The sequence below is a fragment of the Triturus cristatus genome, chromosome 10, assembly GCF_964204655.1.
Source record: "Triturus cristatus chromosome 10, aTriCri1.1, whole genome shotgun sequence".
NCBI lineage: Eukaryota > Metazoa > Chordata > Amphibia > Caudata > Salamandridae > Triturus > Triturus cristatus.
This window is the reverse complement of record NC_140593.1, coordinates 1,035,756,922-1,035,775,428: the sequence shown is the minus strand read 5'-3', so window position 1 is coordinate 1,035,775,428 and position 18,507 is coordinate 1,035,756,922. Positions and strand designations below refer to the sequence as shown.

General features: G+C 44.0%; 1 protein-coding gene across 1 annotated transcript in view; it reads left to right on the top strand.

Moving 5' to 3' along the window:
- The window catches only part of DNAH3 (dynein axonemal heavy chain 3), a 694,204-nt gene that overhangs the window by 640,104 nt on the left and 35,593 nt on the right, over nt 1-18,507 (top strand). Inside the window, exon 58 of the mRNA XM_085629109.1 lies at nt 7,162-7,304. Within this exon, the coding sequence (XP_085485235.1) occupies nt 7,162-7,304 (143 nt within the window). The remainder of the gene's footprint in view (nt 1-7,161; nt 7,305-18,507) is intronic.

Sequence of the window (18,507 nt, the reverse complement as noted above, 5' to 3'; positions counted from 1 at the left end):
CTGAAGCAATACATTACCTACAGGAAGCCTAAGGGAGTCCAATTGGGCCTTTAACCCCCTTGCATACGTCAGACGGCCCCGGCCATTCGACGTCGAGTGGGCGTGTGCGAAGGATGGCCAGGGGCCGTCCGTACCGCACCCACTCATTATTTCACCCGCACCGCAGCGGAATTCGCACCGCGGTCAACGTGTTAAAGCTTGACTATAGATACTTGGACTTTCAGTATAGCCCTGAGGAGCTCGACAGAATCTAAAGCTTCGGCCAGCTAGTGTAAAACCGAACAAATACCTGCTGTCTGGATGGATAGGAACACTGAAGAATGCATTCTTTAAGTCAATGACAGAAAAGAATTTGGCAGTAGAAGTAATCATTGTCAAAAGATTGGTAATGTCAAGGACCACAGGAAACTGGGGAACTATTTTATTAACCTCTCGCAAATCAATGACAAAACGATAAACATCTATATGATCCTCAGGAGAACCCAGAGCTGTTCTTTTTAAAATGGGAAGAATAGGGCCATTACAGATATTGGCAGTCGTCTCCTCTACCACACCTTTCTCGATCAAATCCTGCACAATTTGCAACAAGGCTCGCTCTCCTGCCTGCAGCATTTTATATTGAGGGACACGAGGTAAAATGGCACCATCCTTAACGCATATCTAAACAGGTGATATCTGCAACAATTCCACGTCTGTGTCGCCTGTTGCCCACAAAGTGGGTGGCACGTCTTTAAACTCAGCAGGAAGGGGCGCATCTTTGGACAGACACTGCTTAGCGCACACCACATCCGGACCTATTGTCATATAGACACCTTCTGGAGAACAATAAATTGTGGCATGCAACTATTTCAATAAGTCCAAACCCATCAAATTTTCACCATAATTAGATGTCAATAAGAATGGTGAATCCACAGTGTAAGGACCTATGGTCGATGCAAGAGGTTTTGAAATGGGGCTTACAACCGGTACACCAAAAAAACTACTGAAGCATTATTATAGCCAGACAGAGCCACCCCAGGGACCAAATAGTGAGAAATAGAACTGTTTGTTGCACCTGTATCCACCAAAAATACCTTAGCTGAGCCATGCACGTTCACAGTAACATAAGGACCGTGCTAATCTACAGATATTGGAACTGGTCCCTCACTCTGTCCCTGGCTGTCCTAGCTGTAAGACATTCCTTTCACCTCATCTGTGTCATAATCATCATGATAATACTGCCTGCCCCGAGGCTCAATAAAGTAATTATTATCAGAATGACCCTGTGAGGCCGTAGTATTCGAAACCCTGTCCGCTCCTCCAGCTCCACGACCCGTCCACCAGAACCTTGTCCTCTTGGGGCAGCCACCTTCTGCAACAACACAGGACACTTGCCACGCCATTGTCCCTCCTCCTTACAATACGCACACTGATTCTGCCCTACAGGCGTAGAATTCATGCTAGCACGTACAAGCTCCTGGGCCAAACCACCACGCCCTCTACCATTCCCTCTAGAAGCCTGCTGCAACAACACCTTTGTCTTCAAATCTTTATGCCTTTTCTCCGCCTTCTCCTTATCCTCACTGTTAACTTGTCCCAATCAACATTTCTTGGTGGAATAAGAGAGTGCATATACGTTATAAAGCGACCTGGAAAAGCAAGTATCTCTGCCCTAGGTTTACCACCTGGCTTCCTGTCCTGATCCCATGCTTTTATTTGATCCCATGTACCTCCCAGTTCGGCCACATAATCTTGTGTATGCACTTGCCTCCAAATATCAACTGGGACCAATATACCAAAGAACATTTCAATATCTGAAAGTGTCATTACTGTGGAAGAAGCAGCTTCAGTCAATTCTTTATAATATGCCATAAGATTTTTTCTAGGATCGGGTAAGTGTGTTTTAAGAGACAATACTTCACTTCTTTTCCATGGAGTATAAATCCACTGTTCTTGGAAACGGGCTGCTTAACCTGGTCTGATAACAGCATTGTGCTGGTCCCTTAACTCTGGTATCTCGGGGTGATATATAGGGTGAACCTCCCGCATCGGAAACTGAGACACTGAGGTGGGGCTCCTCTCAAGTAGCCTACCCCTGTAAACAATCAATGTCGTAATACTACCAAAAACTTGATCAGGCCCCATATTAGTGACATCAGAGTAGCAGACGTATGCTTAAGGTACATAAGACTCATAATCTTTCATCACATTCCACACGTCTTCCACACCGTAAATGGGATTTCGAGCCTACTGGGCAGCCTGATTAGCTACTACCCTCTTTTCATCATCTCCCACATCAGATTGCACTAACGTCCGCCCCAAACGTTCCTCAAATTCCATCCAGTCTCTATCCTCAAGTCCATGTACTGGTGTCCCACTACTCAGTAGTGTAGGGGGATGAAAAAACAGAGTGAGAGTAGCAACAGAAGTAATAGGCACTAACGTCGCTGCTGGCTGCGTTGTAGGTGTAAGGGCTGGCGAAAGGGACGCTGAGACAATAGGTGTGGCAGGGGTACTAACAGTCATTGTTGCCGCGGACGGCGAGGACAAAGAAAAGACGGGAGGAGCTGTGGCCAAAGCAGTCTGATCAACAGAAGCAGAAGCAAAAACAGAAACAGAAGGAGTGGCTGTTTGGGATTGTGAGGGAATAGCAGGATATATGCTCTGCGGGCATATGGAGGTTGGGGTCGAGTATCTAAAAATTCTTCCACAAAAGTATCATTTTCTTCTTGGGCTACATAAGATTTATCAATATTCAATCGAAACATCCTATCTGCACTTTCAATCCCTATCTCCTGTTTCTCTCTATCATGTGCTACAGCTTTCTGAGTCAATGTTTGCATTCTCCCCTTCCAGGCCTCTTTCTCTGCTTTAATTTGCCTCTGTTTAGCTTCTTTTTGCCACGTTCGAAGAGAATCAAACATAGACTGCCTACTTATCTTCGCAAACAATTTTTCCAGTAAGAAACCTTTTGCTCATCAAAAGTACCCGTCAATGGCCACTGCAACTTGCCATTGTCCCTCGTATATTTGTGCCATAACATACTTAACATAATAGGGCCAAGGCCATGCTTCACATATATATCAAAATCCGGAGTGCCTTCTGGGGGCGCTGGCTGACTTTCTTCTAATCGGGCATCAGCAGAACAGCAACGACAGCCCAAATAAAACAATTTGCTGAGACCAGGCATTCTCAAAAGAAAACAAGTTCACTACTTATGCCTGGCAAAGTATTTGCAAACACTTTTCACGCAAAATCGGTCCTCAGACCGTACCAAATACGAATCAAAATGGTACCATATCCACAAAGAACCAAAACAAACTCACCTGATATATGCAGGTCAAATGAATTTATTCTCAACTGCCGACTCTTCGGACCAAACAGTCAGATCCAAGGGTTTTGCATTCAGGACTCCAGTCGGGATGACCACTGGGCAAGGCACCGTCTGTTCGTACCTGCGCTAGACTGGTGGGAGAAGACCTCTATCTAGTGGGAAAGGTATGCACTATTAAGAACAGTATATTCATTAGCGAAGCAAGGCTCAACCTTGGAGAAATTAAACTGGCCACAACCCATGGCCTTGAGGAGACAAGAAGCAGTTAAGAGCATGATTCAAAATGGCGACTAAGCATAGAATGGTGCCGCGAATGCTAACCTACATGGAACAATGCATGAACAAAATAGCAAAAAAATGTTAATTTCATCAGCTGGCCTATTGGCTAATGCTGTATGCTGCCGTGGGTAGAATCAAAATGTGAATGACACTTGAGCAGATCAATGGATGAGGAAGGCTGGCCCAAAGTCCCTCTATGTATGTATTTTTTTTTTTTTATTTATGAAATATATGATTGCATGAATCTGGTGAAACACCTAAAGTGTTCTCAAGCCCAGACCTAAAAGCAGACATCATATATGTTTTGATTTTAGTATGTACATTTGAAGACTCAAGTAGCTCGTGAATTCCCCACCTCTCCCTCAAGAATGACAACTAATAACAGATTTGCATGTATAGTTAGTGCAATACTCGGTTCATTTTGTGTGTAGTAAATCCTGTAGCTCTACCCTTCCCACCCTTCCCATTACTCGTTTCCCCTGCTCCAGGCAAAATTCAAACCACACCTAAAGTGCTGTATAGTATATATTTCTTGGTATTTAGAAATACAGTTTCAACAGAAGGTGTGTTTTTCACACTTCATGCTAGACACCATGGCAATCCCAAAAATACCAAGATCAATCAGTTGTCAGATACAATCCCCTTCTCATTCATTGCAAAGATCATAATTGGGTTTTAGAGCTGTGTGCGCCTCAATCATCAAATTGTAATACCATTTGTATTGATATTAATAAAGAGGGTGAATCATATCAAAGCTGCGAGTGTCATCTCATTTGGATCCAACAAGATGCACCCCGCGAGAGAAAGCAGGTTTGTTATACATTGAACAAATTCAAAATTTTAACACCACTCCGATATTTGATTGCAAATTTCTTCCTTGAAGGAAAAACAAATTTTAGGGATTTTGCTCAATTTATATGACAATCTTAGGATTTGGTGAGCTTGTCGGCATATTAGTCAAGAACTTTACAGTTTTGATTTGGAGACTGTAAAACATAATCTGCATCTGGTCTTATTTGGCTGAGCCAGGAACAAATCTTAAAAATTATTATTCAACTTCAGTGGGATATGTACAGTAAAGGCAGACATCTAGCCTTCCTGCGCTGACGCTTCAAATGTACCCTGCAGGGTTGTGAAAAGCAGTAAAATTGACTATTGCTCCTAGGGATGGTAATCTTATCTGTAGTACAAGATTTTACTACTCCCTATGTAGGGTGCAATGTTTTCGATAAAAGGGATTTGATGAATTGGAAGGTCTAAGTTTTACATATCCCTAGCATAGGTATGTCGTTTTAAAAAAAACACATATATGAAGGTAAAATATATAGTGAGGATGAAAAGGACCTTAACTCACATTTGCCTTGCCATGACTATTATGACCCCCAATTGCCTGCTATGAAGTGATCTTTATACTTTTGAATGTTTTCCATGGAAAGATGATTGCATTTTATTGACCACAAAATGTTTGGTATTGTTTTGTTCTGCAATTAATTACGATAATTGTATCTTGTATCTGATTTTCATCAACTGATGCCTTTAAAACTAATTAATTCCTTTGTTAAAAGTGCAGCTGTTTGGGACATACCTGCAATTGTTTTCAGTTTCCCTTTTGTCTTTGTATTTTTTCTCTAGTTGGTGCATTGTGTGGGGTACAGGCTTAGAGCAACAGTAATACCACAAAATTAGTCAATCACCAAATGTAAAAAGTTTCAAATTCACGCAAATGGGACTAGGCACTGAATCAAACTGAGAGTTACCCAATAATGTGAGACCTACTTAAAGTAGGGTCTACCAGTAGGGAGTTCCACATCAACAGGAAATAATCAATAAATATTTGTTTCCTGCCTTTTCTTGACACTATTGTGGGGCACCGAAGGGGTCTTCTGGTGTTCAGGGTTCTCTTAGGACAATAGCGGCAAGTTAAGTTATGCTTCATTTATTTAAGGGCAATAGAAAACATCAACTGATGTGTTAAAGTCAGCATCTTAAATAATATTTGGGAGGCCACCGGAAGCCAATGCAGTTTCCGTGAAAAGTAGAAATATGGGCAGCCTTTGGTAAGTTATTATCCTCACTGCATAATTCTGTAATACTTGCAGCTTGATGGTATTAGTTTTGGAGGACTCTGCCAAGTAAGTTTTGCCAAGTCAATCTTTTAACTCATAATGTTTCTTGCTAAAGCAGACTTATCTTCCAGTGACAAAAGATAACATATCTTTTGCTAAGGCTTTACATGGGTACTCCGTGACTGAATAACATGACTGAAAGCAGCTCGTCAAAGGTACCCCACCGCACAGAGATTTTACCTTTTTTTTACCTTAATATCTACTAGATGCACAGCAAATGAATGTTGACTAGAGCTATGATTCTGTAGCCAATGATTGGATCCAACAAGTAAAAACTCAGTTGTGGAAGCATTCAAGCTCAGACGGCTCCCATTCATAGAATATCTGGATAATAGAGAATAAGCCTGCTACCTTTGCACTGTAAGCTGTTGTGTCATTAGAAAGCCAAAACACTAAATGTGAGTGTCGTCAATATCATTTTAAAGCTGATGCCCAGACTAACAAGCAGTGGGTGGAACTGGTGAATGTATATAGTGGGCACAGGCATGAGCCTTTCAACATCCCCAAACTTTTACAGTTTTTGCCAGCTTTTCTGCCACTGCCGTTTTAGCTTTATATTCTGACAGGAAGGACTCTAGACAATTTACCACACTCCTGATCCACAATCACTCTCACCGGTCTGTCCAGCCGGATAGGTCTGGGTAGTATGAGGATCGCAGGTCTCCACAGTTTTCAGAATTGTAGAATGGACATTGACATAGACAAGGGTAGTAGCCATTACTCAATTTGAACAAAAGACTGATTACTTACAAGGATATTGTTAAGAGTTTATAAAAGATATCCTCGCCACAAAATTCTATTTGATTATAGGAAAGATCAGTAATCAATTTCTTTCACAGAGAGTGATGCGCCTATAAAAGGTAAAAACTCCACTGCTGTGCAAATGCTACAGAACCATTCTCTCCTAACATTGATGCAAAAGTTCTAGCTATGTTGAATTCACTAGGATTAGAAACATTTGTGACAGTTAGTTCTCTTTGATCACACTGAATCAATAAACAGTCACTCTTCAGCTCACAATGACAGAAGACATGTGTACTTTTGTCCTTCAATAAAACTGTGTGTTGTTAATGTTGTCATTTGTTTCCTTGGTTATATAAAGACCTTAAACTCCATCAACATGAGATGTACAATCAGAATATTGATATTCATGGCCAGTTAATGTGATGCTAGTGTTCTTTTGCTCAACTATTACATCAAATCCAACTAATTTCCACTTGTTCAATAGACTAACCAGCTTTCTCCCTCCCTCCTGTTATATGCTCTCCCTACCAAATCACATAATTGTGTCCATGGGTAAAAACCTAAGCAAATCCAGCTAGTAGTGTCTCAGGAGTTTGCAAACTGAAGTGGCCTGATATTCCTAATGTATCATCATACTGTGTGTTTCATAATGCTACCCTTTTTGCTCTTAAAGGTTCAGCATTATATATATTTTTTTAGGAAGTTGTAGAAGATTTGGCAAAAGACATACTTTCAAAGTTACCATCAGACTTTAACCTCGAAATGGTGATGGAGAAATACCCTGTGGTCTATGAAGAGTCTATGAACACCGTCCTGCGACAAGAACTTATCAGATTTAACAGGTACATATCTCAATTCTATTAATCTGACCTTGGTTGCTAAACATTATGAACAGCTTAAGTTAAGTCTGGTTGACATTTGCCAATTGTTTTAAACTGTTATGATTTCCCACACACTGTTTAAAATTATCTCTTAGTTTGCCAAATGTAATTTTTTTTAAGTTATGGGTAAGGGTGCAGTGCTCCTGCCGACAAATTTATGTCACTGTGGCAACATTTAGAAGCTTACGGTAGGAACATAAGAATTAAACTTGCAGCCTTTGCATCAATGGTATAAGAAGGGATCCTGATGTCATTTGGTCATAGAATATTTCCTTTCCTATTATTAAGTTTGCACTGTCATTGGCAGGTACATCCGTCAGTGACCAAGAGAGTCTCTGGTGGGTAGTATTCTCCCCTGCTTTAGATGTAAAAAAAATACATGAGGCAGCAGAACAGGCTTCCATGTTGAAGAGCAATGAATGATCTAAATATAAATATCTAATTTATTATTCAAACAGTTTGAACTCTTTCAAATACCCAATAAAGAAAAGGAGAACAAGGTTAATCTCAATATTTAAAAAAAAAAAAAAATTAGCAGTGGAGCCCTTTCTCAAAGCTGCAGGGCGTTTGCTGGCTGGTGTCTCAAGCTCAAGGATCTCTGTTTTTGTAGTATCTTTTTGTCAGTACAAAGAATGTACCTATGTTTTGTCCTAGAAGACAAGCTTTACCAATGCAGGGGGCTTCCTTAAGTTCTGATGGGAGCACCTCCACAGTTTAGTAGAGTGAAGAGGGTGGTAGAAGCAGATTTAAGCATGAACTTTATGTACCACTATCCGGGTAATTAGCTCTTGCAGGATGTCTCCCAGGAAGGACCGTGATATGCATTTGACAATACCATGCATCTGCTATATGAACTGGAATTCTCAAAACAATAACACAAACTTTTATCTGACTCACACAAACGAAATTGAAGCGGTAATGCTGACCTCATTGAGGAAGGCTTTTCTGCTTCCAGAAAATATTTGGTACTTCAAAATGAATGCTCCTCTTCTTGAGACAGAAAATACTTTTCTAGCTATGCTATTTCAAAGACTACTAGAACTAATGTGTTTCCTAAACTCTACTGGTATTTTAGTAAAGCCTAGGTGTGAGGTCTCTTTACAGTGTCTTTTGGGGAAGCAGTGGTTACAACTGCTTGACCAACTAATAAATTTGCTCTTGGTGACCAGGTCAGCATATCACGATCTAGTTTGGGAGACCACCTTCTACAGGTCCAATATTTTTGTCTAGCAGAGTGTCAGGCACATTTAGTGAGGGGTGTATCGTCATTGACAATCTGTGGATCTTGCATTGAAATCATAGAAGGTGGCTACCAGAGGAAGGGTATCAAGAAGCAGCTCCATGTAAATTTGTTGGCACTCAGAACAATCAGATTGACCGTGGCATCTTTCCTTACTGAAGTGCCGATCAGATCAGAGAGAGGTAAAGGTCTTGGAGATTACATTGCCATGATCCTTCAACAACAATGAAGAAGAACTTTAACATCTTCGTCAGGGCGTGATGTTAGCTAATCATCTTTCTTTCCAAAATTGCATCTTCCCCAGATCTCTAAAAATAGGTCTAAGAGCTCCTTCACCAAAAACACCAGAGGCACGTCCAAAGCAAAGTAACAAAGACCTACCTTGGCTTGATAAAATGACTGAAAATGGGTTTCAGATAAGCTCATCTATTTCACTGAAAACAAGAAACTACTAGCACATTACCAACTGGGGCAGTATTATGCATTGTGATTGTTTGTGCCCGGCGCACCTTTTATAAGGTGCGCCGGGTGCAAACAATCACAATGCACCCTATTATGATGTATGCGCTGCCCCCAGGGCAGCCGCAAACTCGCGCTGCCCCCAGGGCTGCTCATTTATGTGAAAACATGGAGCAGCTGCTTGCACTTTTACAGGGTAATAGAGATCCCCTTGCAGGCGGGTGCAGTCTGTGACTGCACCCGCCTGTCAGGGGATGTCTGGGGAGTCCATGGGACCCCTTTTATCCCCTGTAGAGGGCTGCTCTCAGGAAGTGCAGTGACAGTGCACCACCTTTTAAATGGCGCACTGTCAGTGCGCCTCCTGAGGGATCCTTTGACTCTGCGCCCGCTTCTGTAATATGGCGCAGGCGCAGAGTAAAAGGAATTCCCTTGTTTGCACAGGGCGAGCCCCTATGCAAATGAGGGAACACCCTCTGAAGGTAGCGCTGGTGCTTTAAGTGCACCAGCATAGTCGGTTTTATAGAAGGGGATGCACAAGCATCTGCGCCCCCTTTTATAATACCAAACAGCCCCTGGGGCGCGCAAAGGCCCTTTGCGCCCCTGGGACACTTATTGTAATACGGCCCCTGGTTGCCACAAAGGCTGGAACACCAAAACTGCACCGTGAAAATACTTGGGGATATATTGGACCAAAGCGACTCCTGTCTCCTTACACTTCTGAACCTCTCTGTGGTCTTTGATATAATTGCTCCTGAAAGGCTTCTATATATTATAGACACACACATGGGTTTCTGGGACACTGTTTCAGGTTATCTCTCTCCTTTCCAAATGAATTGTTAACAGATCGTTAGAATAGGAAACTATTCCTCTGACCCAGCCATGCTAACACACAGTGTCCCACTGGGGTCTATCCTAGCACCCACATTGTTCAACTTGTACATGGAGCATTGTGTGTCCTGATGGAAGAGCCCAGCATCTCCATCCACAATTTGCAGGTGCTACTCAAACTTACGTGGAAGTTGTCTCAACTAATGATATTGACTTACTAAGATCCTGCCTTGAGAAGCTACACAACTAGGTGGCTGCTAACATTCTTAGCCTTCGTCTGGAAAAGACTGAAATTCTTCTTTTTAGTCTGCCACACCAAATCATACTTTAACATAGCCTGGCTCTCCAAACTCTCTTTTTTTATTGAGCAGAGAAAGTCACAGAAAAAAGCACTAAGATCAGAACCAACGAGATGTTATACATTAACTTGAAGACTGGCAACTAATCATACATAGCAAAGAGGAGACACAAAAGGGAGGGGAGAGAATCCAAATAATACATTTTTCTAAGACTTTACATCTGACACTGCATTGTGAATAAAAATGTACACTATATAATAGATTCTCTATAATAAGGTGCAGGTGTGCTAAAGTGCTGTTGAAATAAGAGGAGAGAATAAATACATTAATAAGTGAATACATTCTTTTTCCTTGTTGAATTGAGTTTAAAGGATTGCATGAGTTATCCTACGTTCATGGCTCTCCAAACTCAAAGGAAATGGATTTGGCCTAAGTCTTTAAGCTTCTTTATGAATCAACATGGCAGTGTAAATGACCATATCTTTCATTTTGCTAAAAACTGCCAGAGATGCACTCCATTTAGTAAACAATATTAAAAGCATTTCTAAACTCCAGAGATGATCACTCACTCTTACAACAGCATTGATTCGGTTCCCAAAAATCAAAATGACAGCCCTCAAAGCCAGGCTGTATTCCAGTGCAGGACTACTGGTCAAGAAGCAAAAGTGTAACCACATCTCCCTGGTGCTGATACTGGTTTCTAATTGACGCTTGAATGAGTGTCAAATGAATATGCATGATCTTCAAGGTGATTGATTGTAAACATTCACCATACCTTGCCTCATCTCTGAAGATCTCTATTGATAAAGAACAATCAGAGAAGTGAAGATAATTTAAAATCGGACAAAGAAATTACATTTTCACCCAGCTTCATCTTTCACAGGGGTGACTCCAGCCCTGTGGCACTCCCTTACTGAAGACCAAGGTGTCAAATAATGTTACTCCAATATAGAAGTAAATGAAAATCTGTCCAGTTCAACCATCGCCTTGACAACTAATTATAAGACTCCTTACCTTCGGGTCAGGTTTAATGTTCTTTCTCCCTGGCTCCTAAAAAGCCCTTTTCAGACATATTTTCCCACATCAAACTCCTCTACCCTTCTTTATACCTTTTTACATCTCCCCTCTTTTCCTTGTTCCTTTCCATTAAATTGCAGTAGCAAAAAACAATATCACTGTTGTTAGGTCTCGCTGAGACAGCGAAAGCTGTCTCTTTGAGACATTTTGTAAGTGGGCTTTCAAAAGTGCTACCCACATGGTTTTGCTGGCCTAGGGCTTGAGTGCACGATGGTGTGCACGTGCACAGCTGCTCCTCTGCTCCTTGCATTCCCCCCTCCCTTCTCACCCAGCCCTTTGATGCTCTGCTGGATTACTTTCACTTTCGCCGCTTTGACCCTTGCATTCCCCCCTCCCTTCTCACCCAGCCCTTTGATGCTCTGCTCGATTACTTTCACGTTCGCGCTTTGACCCTTGCATTCCCCCCTCCCTTCTCACCCAGCCCTTTGATGCTCTCCTCGATTCCTTTTCACTGTCCTTAAATCCCTTTGTAAGTCCATCTTGTTTGGGTCACCTTTGCTTCATTAGCTTTGCTTCATTAGACCCATCTTTCCCGACTAGGAACCGGTTATTTTTGTCCACTCCCTTTAATTTACTTTAATAATAAACTCTCGCCTTAAGTGAAGCAATTGACTTTTAAATGTCGTCGTAATCTTACAGCCTTGTTCTCAAACAAGAAAACTCCTCTCCTTCCACACGTTTCCCATTCGGCCATCTTTTCTTCTGCAGTAGTTGATAACATTGTGGCCATGTTTTAACCAAAGCATCAGGTATCTGCAATTTTGTAACGACGTGGTGATGCACATACTTTCTGTATGTTGTACATTCCGCTGCCCCTAATGTGTCCGAGGTTTGTGAGCTGTGATGCATGCTAGCGCGATCCCACGCCATGCGCCTCTTCAGCCCTCCTAAAATATACCATCCTCACTCTCCAGGTTAGAATTCGACACTTCAAAAACAAACGTGTAGCAACGATCTTCTATTAATAATGCTATAATGGCAGCACTTCTATGCATTCCATCGTAAATGTTCTGTGGAAAGTATTTTTATTTTATCATTTTGCAGTGGTTCCGGTAGGTCGGCAGTCATTGATTCCTTGTTTGTGTACCTTTGCCCAGGGGCGTTTCTTCAATTGGTGCAGCAGGTGCAGTGGCACCAGGGCCCACGAACGCTGATAATTCGTGTATTTAATATAACTGTAGCATATTGAGGAGGTTGGGGGGTCATTTACTTACTTGCCCTGGGGTCCATGACACTGAATAGGCTGGTGTTTCGCCACGTAATTTCATTGGTCAGTGTTTAGCATTCGAGGTTGTACTCCTGAGTGACGTGACATAGAATGTAAGATTGATTGTGCCAGGGCATGAAAAGAAAATGCTGCTCAGGGCGCCAATTGTGTAAGGCGTCTAGACCTCACATATGCTCTTCCCTCTATGTTTTTCTCTCTGTTCTCACATGTGCTATTCCCTCTGTATTTTCACTCTGCCCTCACATGTGCTTTTCCCTCTCTATTTTTCTCTCTTTCCTCACACATGCTATTCCCTCTGTATTTGTCTCTCTTCCCTCACATGTACTCTTCCCTCTGCATTTTTAGGTCTCGCCTGATCCAGCGCATGCGCTGGTCTGGCCGAGACATTTTGTATACGGGCTTTTCAAAGTGCTGCCGTGGCCTAAAGCTTCAGTGCACGTGAACGTGCACGCGCGCAGCGCCATGTGTCTTTCCTCCGCAGCACGCGATCGCAATCGCGATCACTTTCACTTTCACGGCCGCGGCCACGTGGCCAAAGCTTGTGTATTTTAATTCTTTTTTTATTTTAAAGCTTTTGTAGAATCGTAACCTCACTTTGGCGGCCGCGGCCGCGTGGCCAATGCTTGTTTTTAACTAGGCCACCATAGGAGCCCACCTCAGAGCTTCCAAGTAAGCCTACCTCATCCCCCCTATTCGCGTTGAGCCCTCCCCCCAGCATTCACCCTCCGAGCTTGAATGTTGCGTTTCCCTCAACCCACCCTTTCCCTGTGCATAGAATGAGGCACCATCCATGTTGTTATATGGAAGAGGGGGAACATTTAGGCCCTTTTCTATGGCATTACTGACTGGCTTGCAACGATGATGTATCCACATTTCAAGCCTGTCAGTAATTACGTATAAAAGGGCCTAAATGTACCACCTCTTCCAGATAATGACATGGATAGTACCTCACTCCAGGCACACAACCAACAGGATTTTGTAAACATGAGAAAGCTGCAATAAAACATATAGCAATTTTTGGGTTACAAATCTCGAGTCATCCACCTAAATCGAGAGTATTGGCATGGATGCTGTAGTGAGGTAAAGCACTCAGAACAGATGCCCTGTATCCCACTCAACTCCCTCACTTGTCTCCGCATCCCCTTATTCCTTCTTGCTAATAGTTATGCATGTCTTAGCTCCTCCCGCCCATGTTTCTCTATCCCTCACATATCCCAAACCTACTCGCAGGCATGTACACACTAATTCTCCTTCTTCGCACCATCCTTCGTCAACCTGTCAGTTTTCTCCATTATAAGCAGGAGACAATAAGCATGTTCATCTAGAGGCATGCTGGCCATAGAATGTCTGGGCAGGGCCATACGAGAGCCGTTCTAGGGGACTTAACCAAAACAGCAGAGCTGGAAAGAATAGTCATGCGAATACTCTCAATTCACTCTTATTCTACCTACCTGCCTCGTGCTTATTTCTCCCTCTTTCTATTGCTCGCTTTGCCTCTTCTTTTCCCTTTCTCTTAGTCTCCACTTTCTCTCACTTCACTCATCCCCCCTTCATCTTTCTCTCTCTGTATTTCGCATTCAACCCCCTGTGCCCCATTCACTCTCCTATCCTGTGCTTTCTCTCTGTTTGTACACCCTGTCCTGTGCTACCTTGTACAATGATAATGCCTCCAGCCAGCGTCTTCTGCCTACACTGATCCCAACCTCCTTCCTTTGTGCCTCCCCTGCATCCCTCTTATACACTCATATAGCGTTTCCCAGGTCTCACTGGTTGCAATAGAGTAGGGGCTGGCAGTGCCACTGGTCTTTTGCATTTGAATAAAATTCTAAATAACCAGCAGCGATACCCATCCTCTCCTTTGCTGCACCCAGAGCAGTTTGTCGACTGTTGTAATAGTGCATAATAGGGATGTATGCGAGGCAGAAGTTGCAGCTTCTTGGTTTGTCTTTCTTTTTGTTTTAGAGTCAGAGCTGGATGGGGTTTTCTTCCCAAAATTGGCCGAGACAGCACAAATGATAACAGAGCATTTTTATAAAGTGCAAAAGGAAAAGTCTGCTTCTTTAGGACAGGTCTGTAAACCATCATATAGAAACATATACATGAATACATTACCCTGCCCCACTTATCCAAATTCTCACATGCCTACCACCCTTAAACTAAACTGTGCCCACTATATCCCCCAGCCGACAAGTAGCATCAACATTCAAACCTCACAACTCCTCAGACCCTTGCTCGCTCTGACTACCTGTTATTCTCTTGCTCCCCGTCACTATTATGTTACCACTGGCCATCTTCCCTTCAGCTAATGCCAGCCGATACCTGTTCTCCCCACCCAACCCAAGTTGGATATGCCCTCTCCAAATAGTACATCATCATTACCTTCTCCTGCAGCCAGAGAAACCCTTAACAAATATTTTCCTATCCCCACCCGAACTTTGTGTACAGCGCTGCAGTAGCTACCTTTCCAACAGCTCCCAGCCAACGTTCACCCTAATAATGCAACCCTACCCCCAAAGACTTTAGCAGTAACTACATAATCTTCAACAGGTAATACTTGTTCCCCATTCATCCGAAACACATTGAAATCATCCTGTGCAATCCTTGCATGTAGGAAAACCTCTGCATCACTCAGTTTACTTTCCTGTGGGCTTTCTTAATGGCATTATGCTTCAGTGAATCCCACCATACCCATCTCTGTACAATCTCTGCCCATACAACAACAGTATCTGACTTTAAAAGCTGTATTCTCAACAAGTCCGCTTACCTAACTTTTAACAATGTCAGGCCTGATAACTGGACAAGATAAATTTCACCCAAGCTAATCAGCAGCATGTCTAAACGAGCACTACCCAGTGTCAACTCTGCCAGACATGGCGACAGCTGTTCCGGATCTCATGCTGCTGTACCCCACCAGTATAGAGGTCCCTTCACAACTCCACAGGGACACCTAGAAACAGTGTATGGTACGGCACCCTTTCCTTGCTTAATGGATTTTCTTTTATTACTTATGGGTACTGCTGAGAAAGTTTCGGAATTAAAAAAAACACATTATTTGCAACGCCAATAGCTCAAAAACTCACTAATGCGAGACCTATTTCATTGCAAATGCTTGTTTCTCTATGCTCTCACATGTGCTCTTCGCTCTGTATTTTTTTCTCTGCCCTCGCATGTGTTCTTCTCTCTATATTTTTCTCTCTGCTCTCACATGCTCTCTTCCCTCTATGTTTTTATCTCCGGTCTAACATGCGCCCTACCCTCTGTATTTTTCTCACTGCCCTCACGTGCTTTTCCCTCTGTATTTTTCTCTCTGCCCTCACATACTCTTCCCTGTATGTTTTCCTCTTTGCCCTCAAGTGCACTCTTCCCTCTGATCACATGCATACACAACTATGCACACATACAAACACACACATGCATTTACACACACATATGAACATATACAAACACACACAGACATGCATAAACATATGCATATACATGCACACCAACACACCAACCCCACATACACATATAAACAAGCACGCACACCAACATACTCAAACACATAAACATACACACAAACATGCATACACAGACATAGGTATACACACAAACATATGTGTACACATCCATGAAGACAAATGAACACAATGACACACCCATACTTGCACACCAACACACACATGCATACACAAACATATACACATACAAACACACACATGCATACACACACAGATATATACATATAGACACACACACTATGCACACACACGCATCTCCCGTACTGTCTCAGGGGAAGAGTCGGTGTCAGCTGTCTCCTAGAGAGAGATCTCGCATGAGACAGTAAGACTCAGAGACATGTGGCGGTGGGGAGAGACAGACATGCCTCCCTTTAATTGTGTTGTTGCAAGATGGTGACTATCTTCTGCCACTGGTGCATTCAGATAAGCGGCAGGAAGTTCGTCGGACACATGCACTGGTTTCAATTTCGAGAAAGTGGGGTGAATGTTTCACAGATAGGGAGTGTGTGTCAATACGTGTTTCTCCTTCACGGCAAGGCCAATCAGTACGTTTTGTTTAACCGTGTGGTCATGAATCCTTTAATTGCATAAGTGAGCGGGTATGGATGTAAACAAAAATGTAACACTAATACCACATTTTCTGTCACTCTTGTGAACAGGTTTGCTGTGAATGTATGAATGAGAATGGCGTTTTAGAATACGTTGCATGGAAAAGGGTCATCATGGTGTATACGTGTTTTTGGGTGTTTTTTTTTTTTTTTTTAATTTATTTTTTATTGCATGGTTAATGTCATGATATACCGGATTCAGATGCTTCATTGCAGATCAGTTGTTTGGCCCGTGGTTATTTACGAGTTTGGAAAATACTTTTGTATTGTTTCGATTCTTTTTGTCTTTGCCCTATCTATTGGCTGCGTCCTTACTCTCTCCCATCTTCTCTCTCCACCTCTTTGCTACATGTTCTCTCGTAAGGTTTTCATTTTCCCCAACTCTCCTCTTTACTCTCTCTAATTCTTTTTTTGCTCCTTTTCTGTCTCTGTCCCTTCTCTCCTCTTTCTCTCCCCACCTGTCCCTTCTCTAACTCCACTCCTTTTCCTCTGCCCGCCCCCCCATCCCTCTCTCTCGCAGTACTGCCGCATAGGCAGCACCAGGTCTCTGATGCCTTCTCAGTGTTGGCCCTGGGGGTGGAGGAGGTAAGTCAGCCCCCCAAGTGAATCCCATTATCAACAGATAGTGAACCTCTATTTACCAACAAGTACAGAGCGGTCTCGGGTGACGGCTGATGCGAACAGTGATCTGCTCTCGGCCCCGGCAGGGCCTGTGGGGTTGGGACGTTACCTTACACTAGGAGAGGAAGTAAAAGTGATATCCTCCCCTCCCCCCCACTCCACCACTGTCTCTCCTCACCCTCCACCTCTCTCTCTCCTCCACTTCTGATTCCCTTCCAACTCGGTCTCTCCTTACCCTCCACCTCGGTCTCTCCTTACCCTCCACCTCGGCCTCTCCTTACCCTCCACCTCGGTCTCTCCTTACCCTCCACCTCGGTCTCTCCTCACCCTCCACCTTGGTCTCTCCTCACTCTCCACCTCGGTCTCTCCTCACCCTCCACCTCGGTCTCTCCTCACCCTCCACCTCCGTCTCTCCTCACCCTCCACCTCGGTCTCTCCTCACCCTCCACCTCCGTCTCTCCTCACCCTCCACCTCCGTCTCTCCTCACCCTCCAACTCTGTTTCTCCTCACCCTCCACCTCACCCTCCACGTGTCTCTCCTCACCCTCCACCTCACCCTCCTCACCCTCCACGTGTCTCTCCTCACCCTCCACGTCTCTCCTCACCCTCCACGTGTCTCTCCTCACCCTCCACACGTGTCTCTCCTCACCCTCCACGTGTCTCTCCTCACCCTCCACACGTGTCTCTCCTCACCCTCCACACGTGTCTCTCCTCACCCTCCACACGTGTCTCTCCTCACCCTCCACACGTGTCTCTCCTCACCCTCCACACGTGTCTCTGCTCACCCTCCACATGTGTCTCTGCTCACCCTCCACACGTGTCTCTGCTCACCCTCCACGTGTCTCTCCTCACCTTCCACACGTCTCTCGTCACCCTCCACATGTCTCTCCTCACCCTCCACACGTCTCTCCTCACCCTCCACACGTCTCTCTCCTCACCTTCCACCTCACCCTCCACACGTGTCTCTCCTCACCCTCCGGGTCTCTCCTCACCCTCCACGTCTCTCCTCACCCTTCACGTGTCTCTCCTCACCCTCCACGTGTCTCTCCTCACCCTCCACGTGTCTCTCCTCACCCTCCATGTCTCTCCTCACCCTCCACGTGTCTCTCCTCACCCTCCATGCCTCTCCTCACCCTCCATGTCTCTCCTCACCCTCCACGTGTCTCTCCTCACCCTCCACGTGTCTCTCCTCACCCTCCACACGTCTCTCCTCACCCTCCACACTTGTCTCTCCTCACCCTCCACACGTGTCTCTCCTCACCCTCCACACGTGTCTCTCCTCACCCTCCACGTCTCTCCTCACC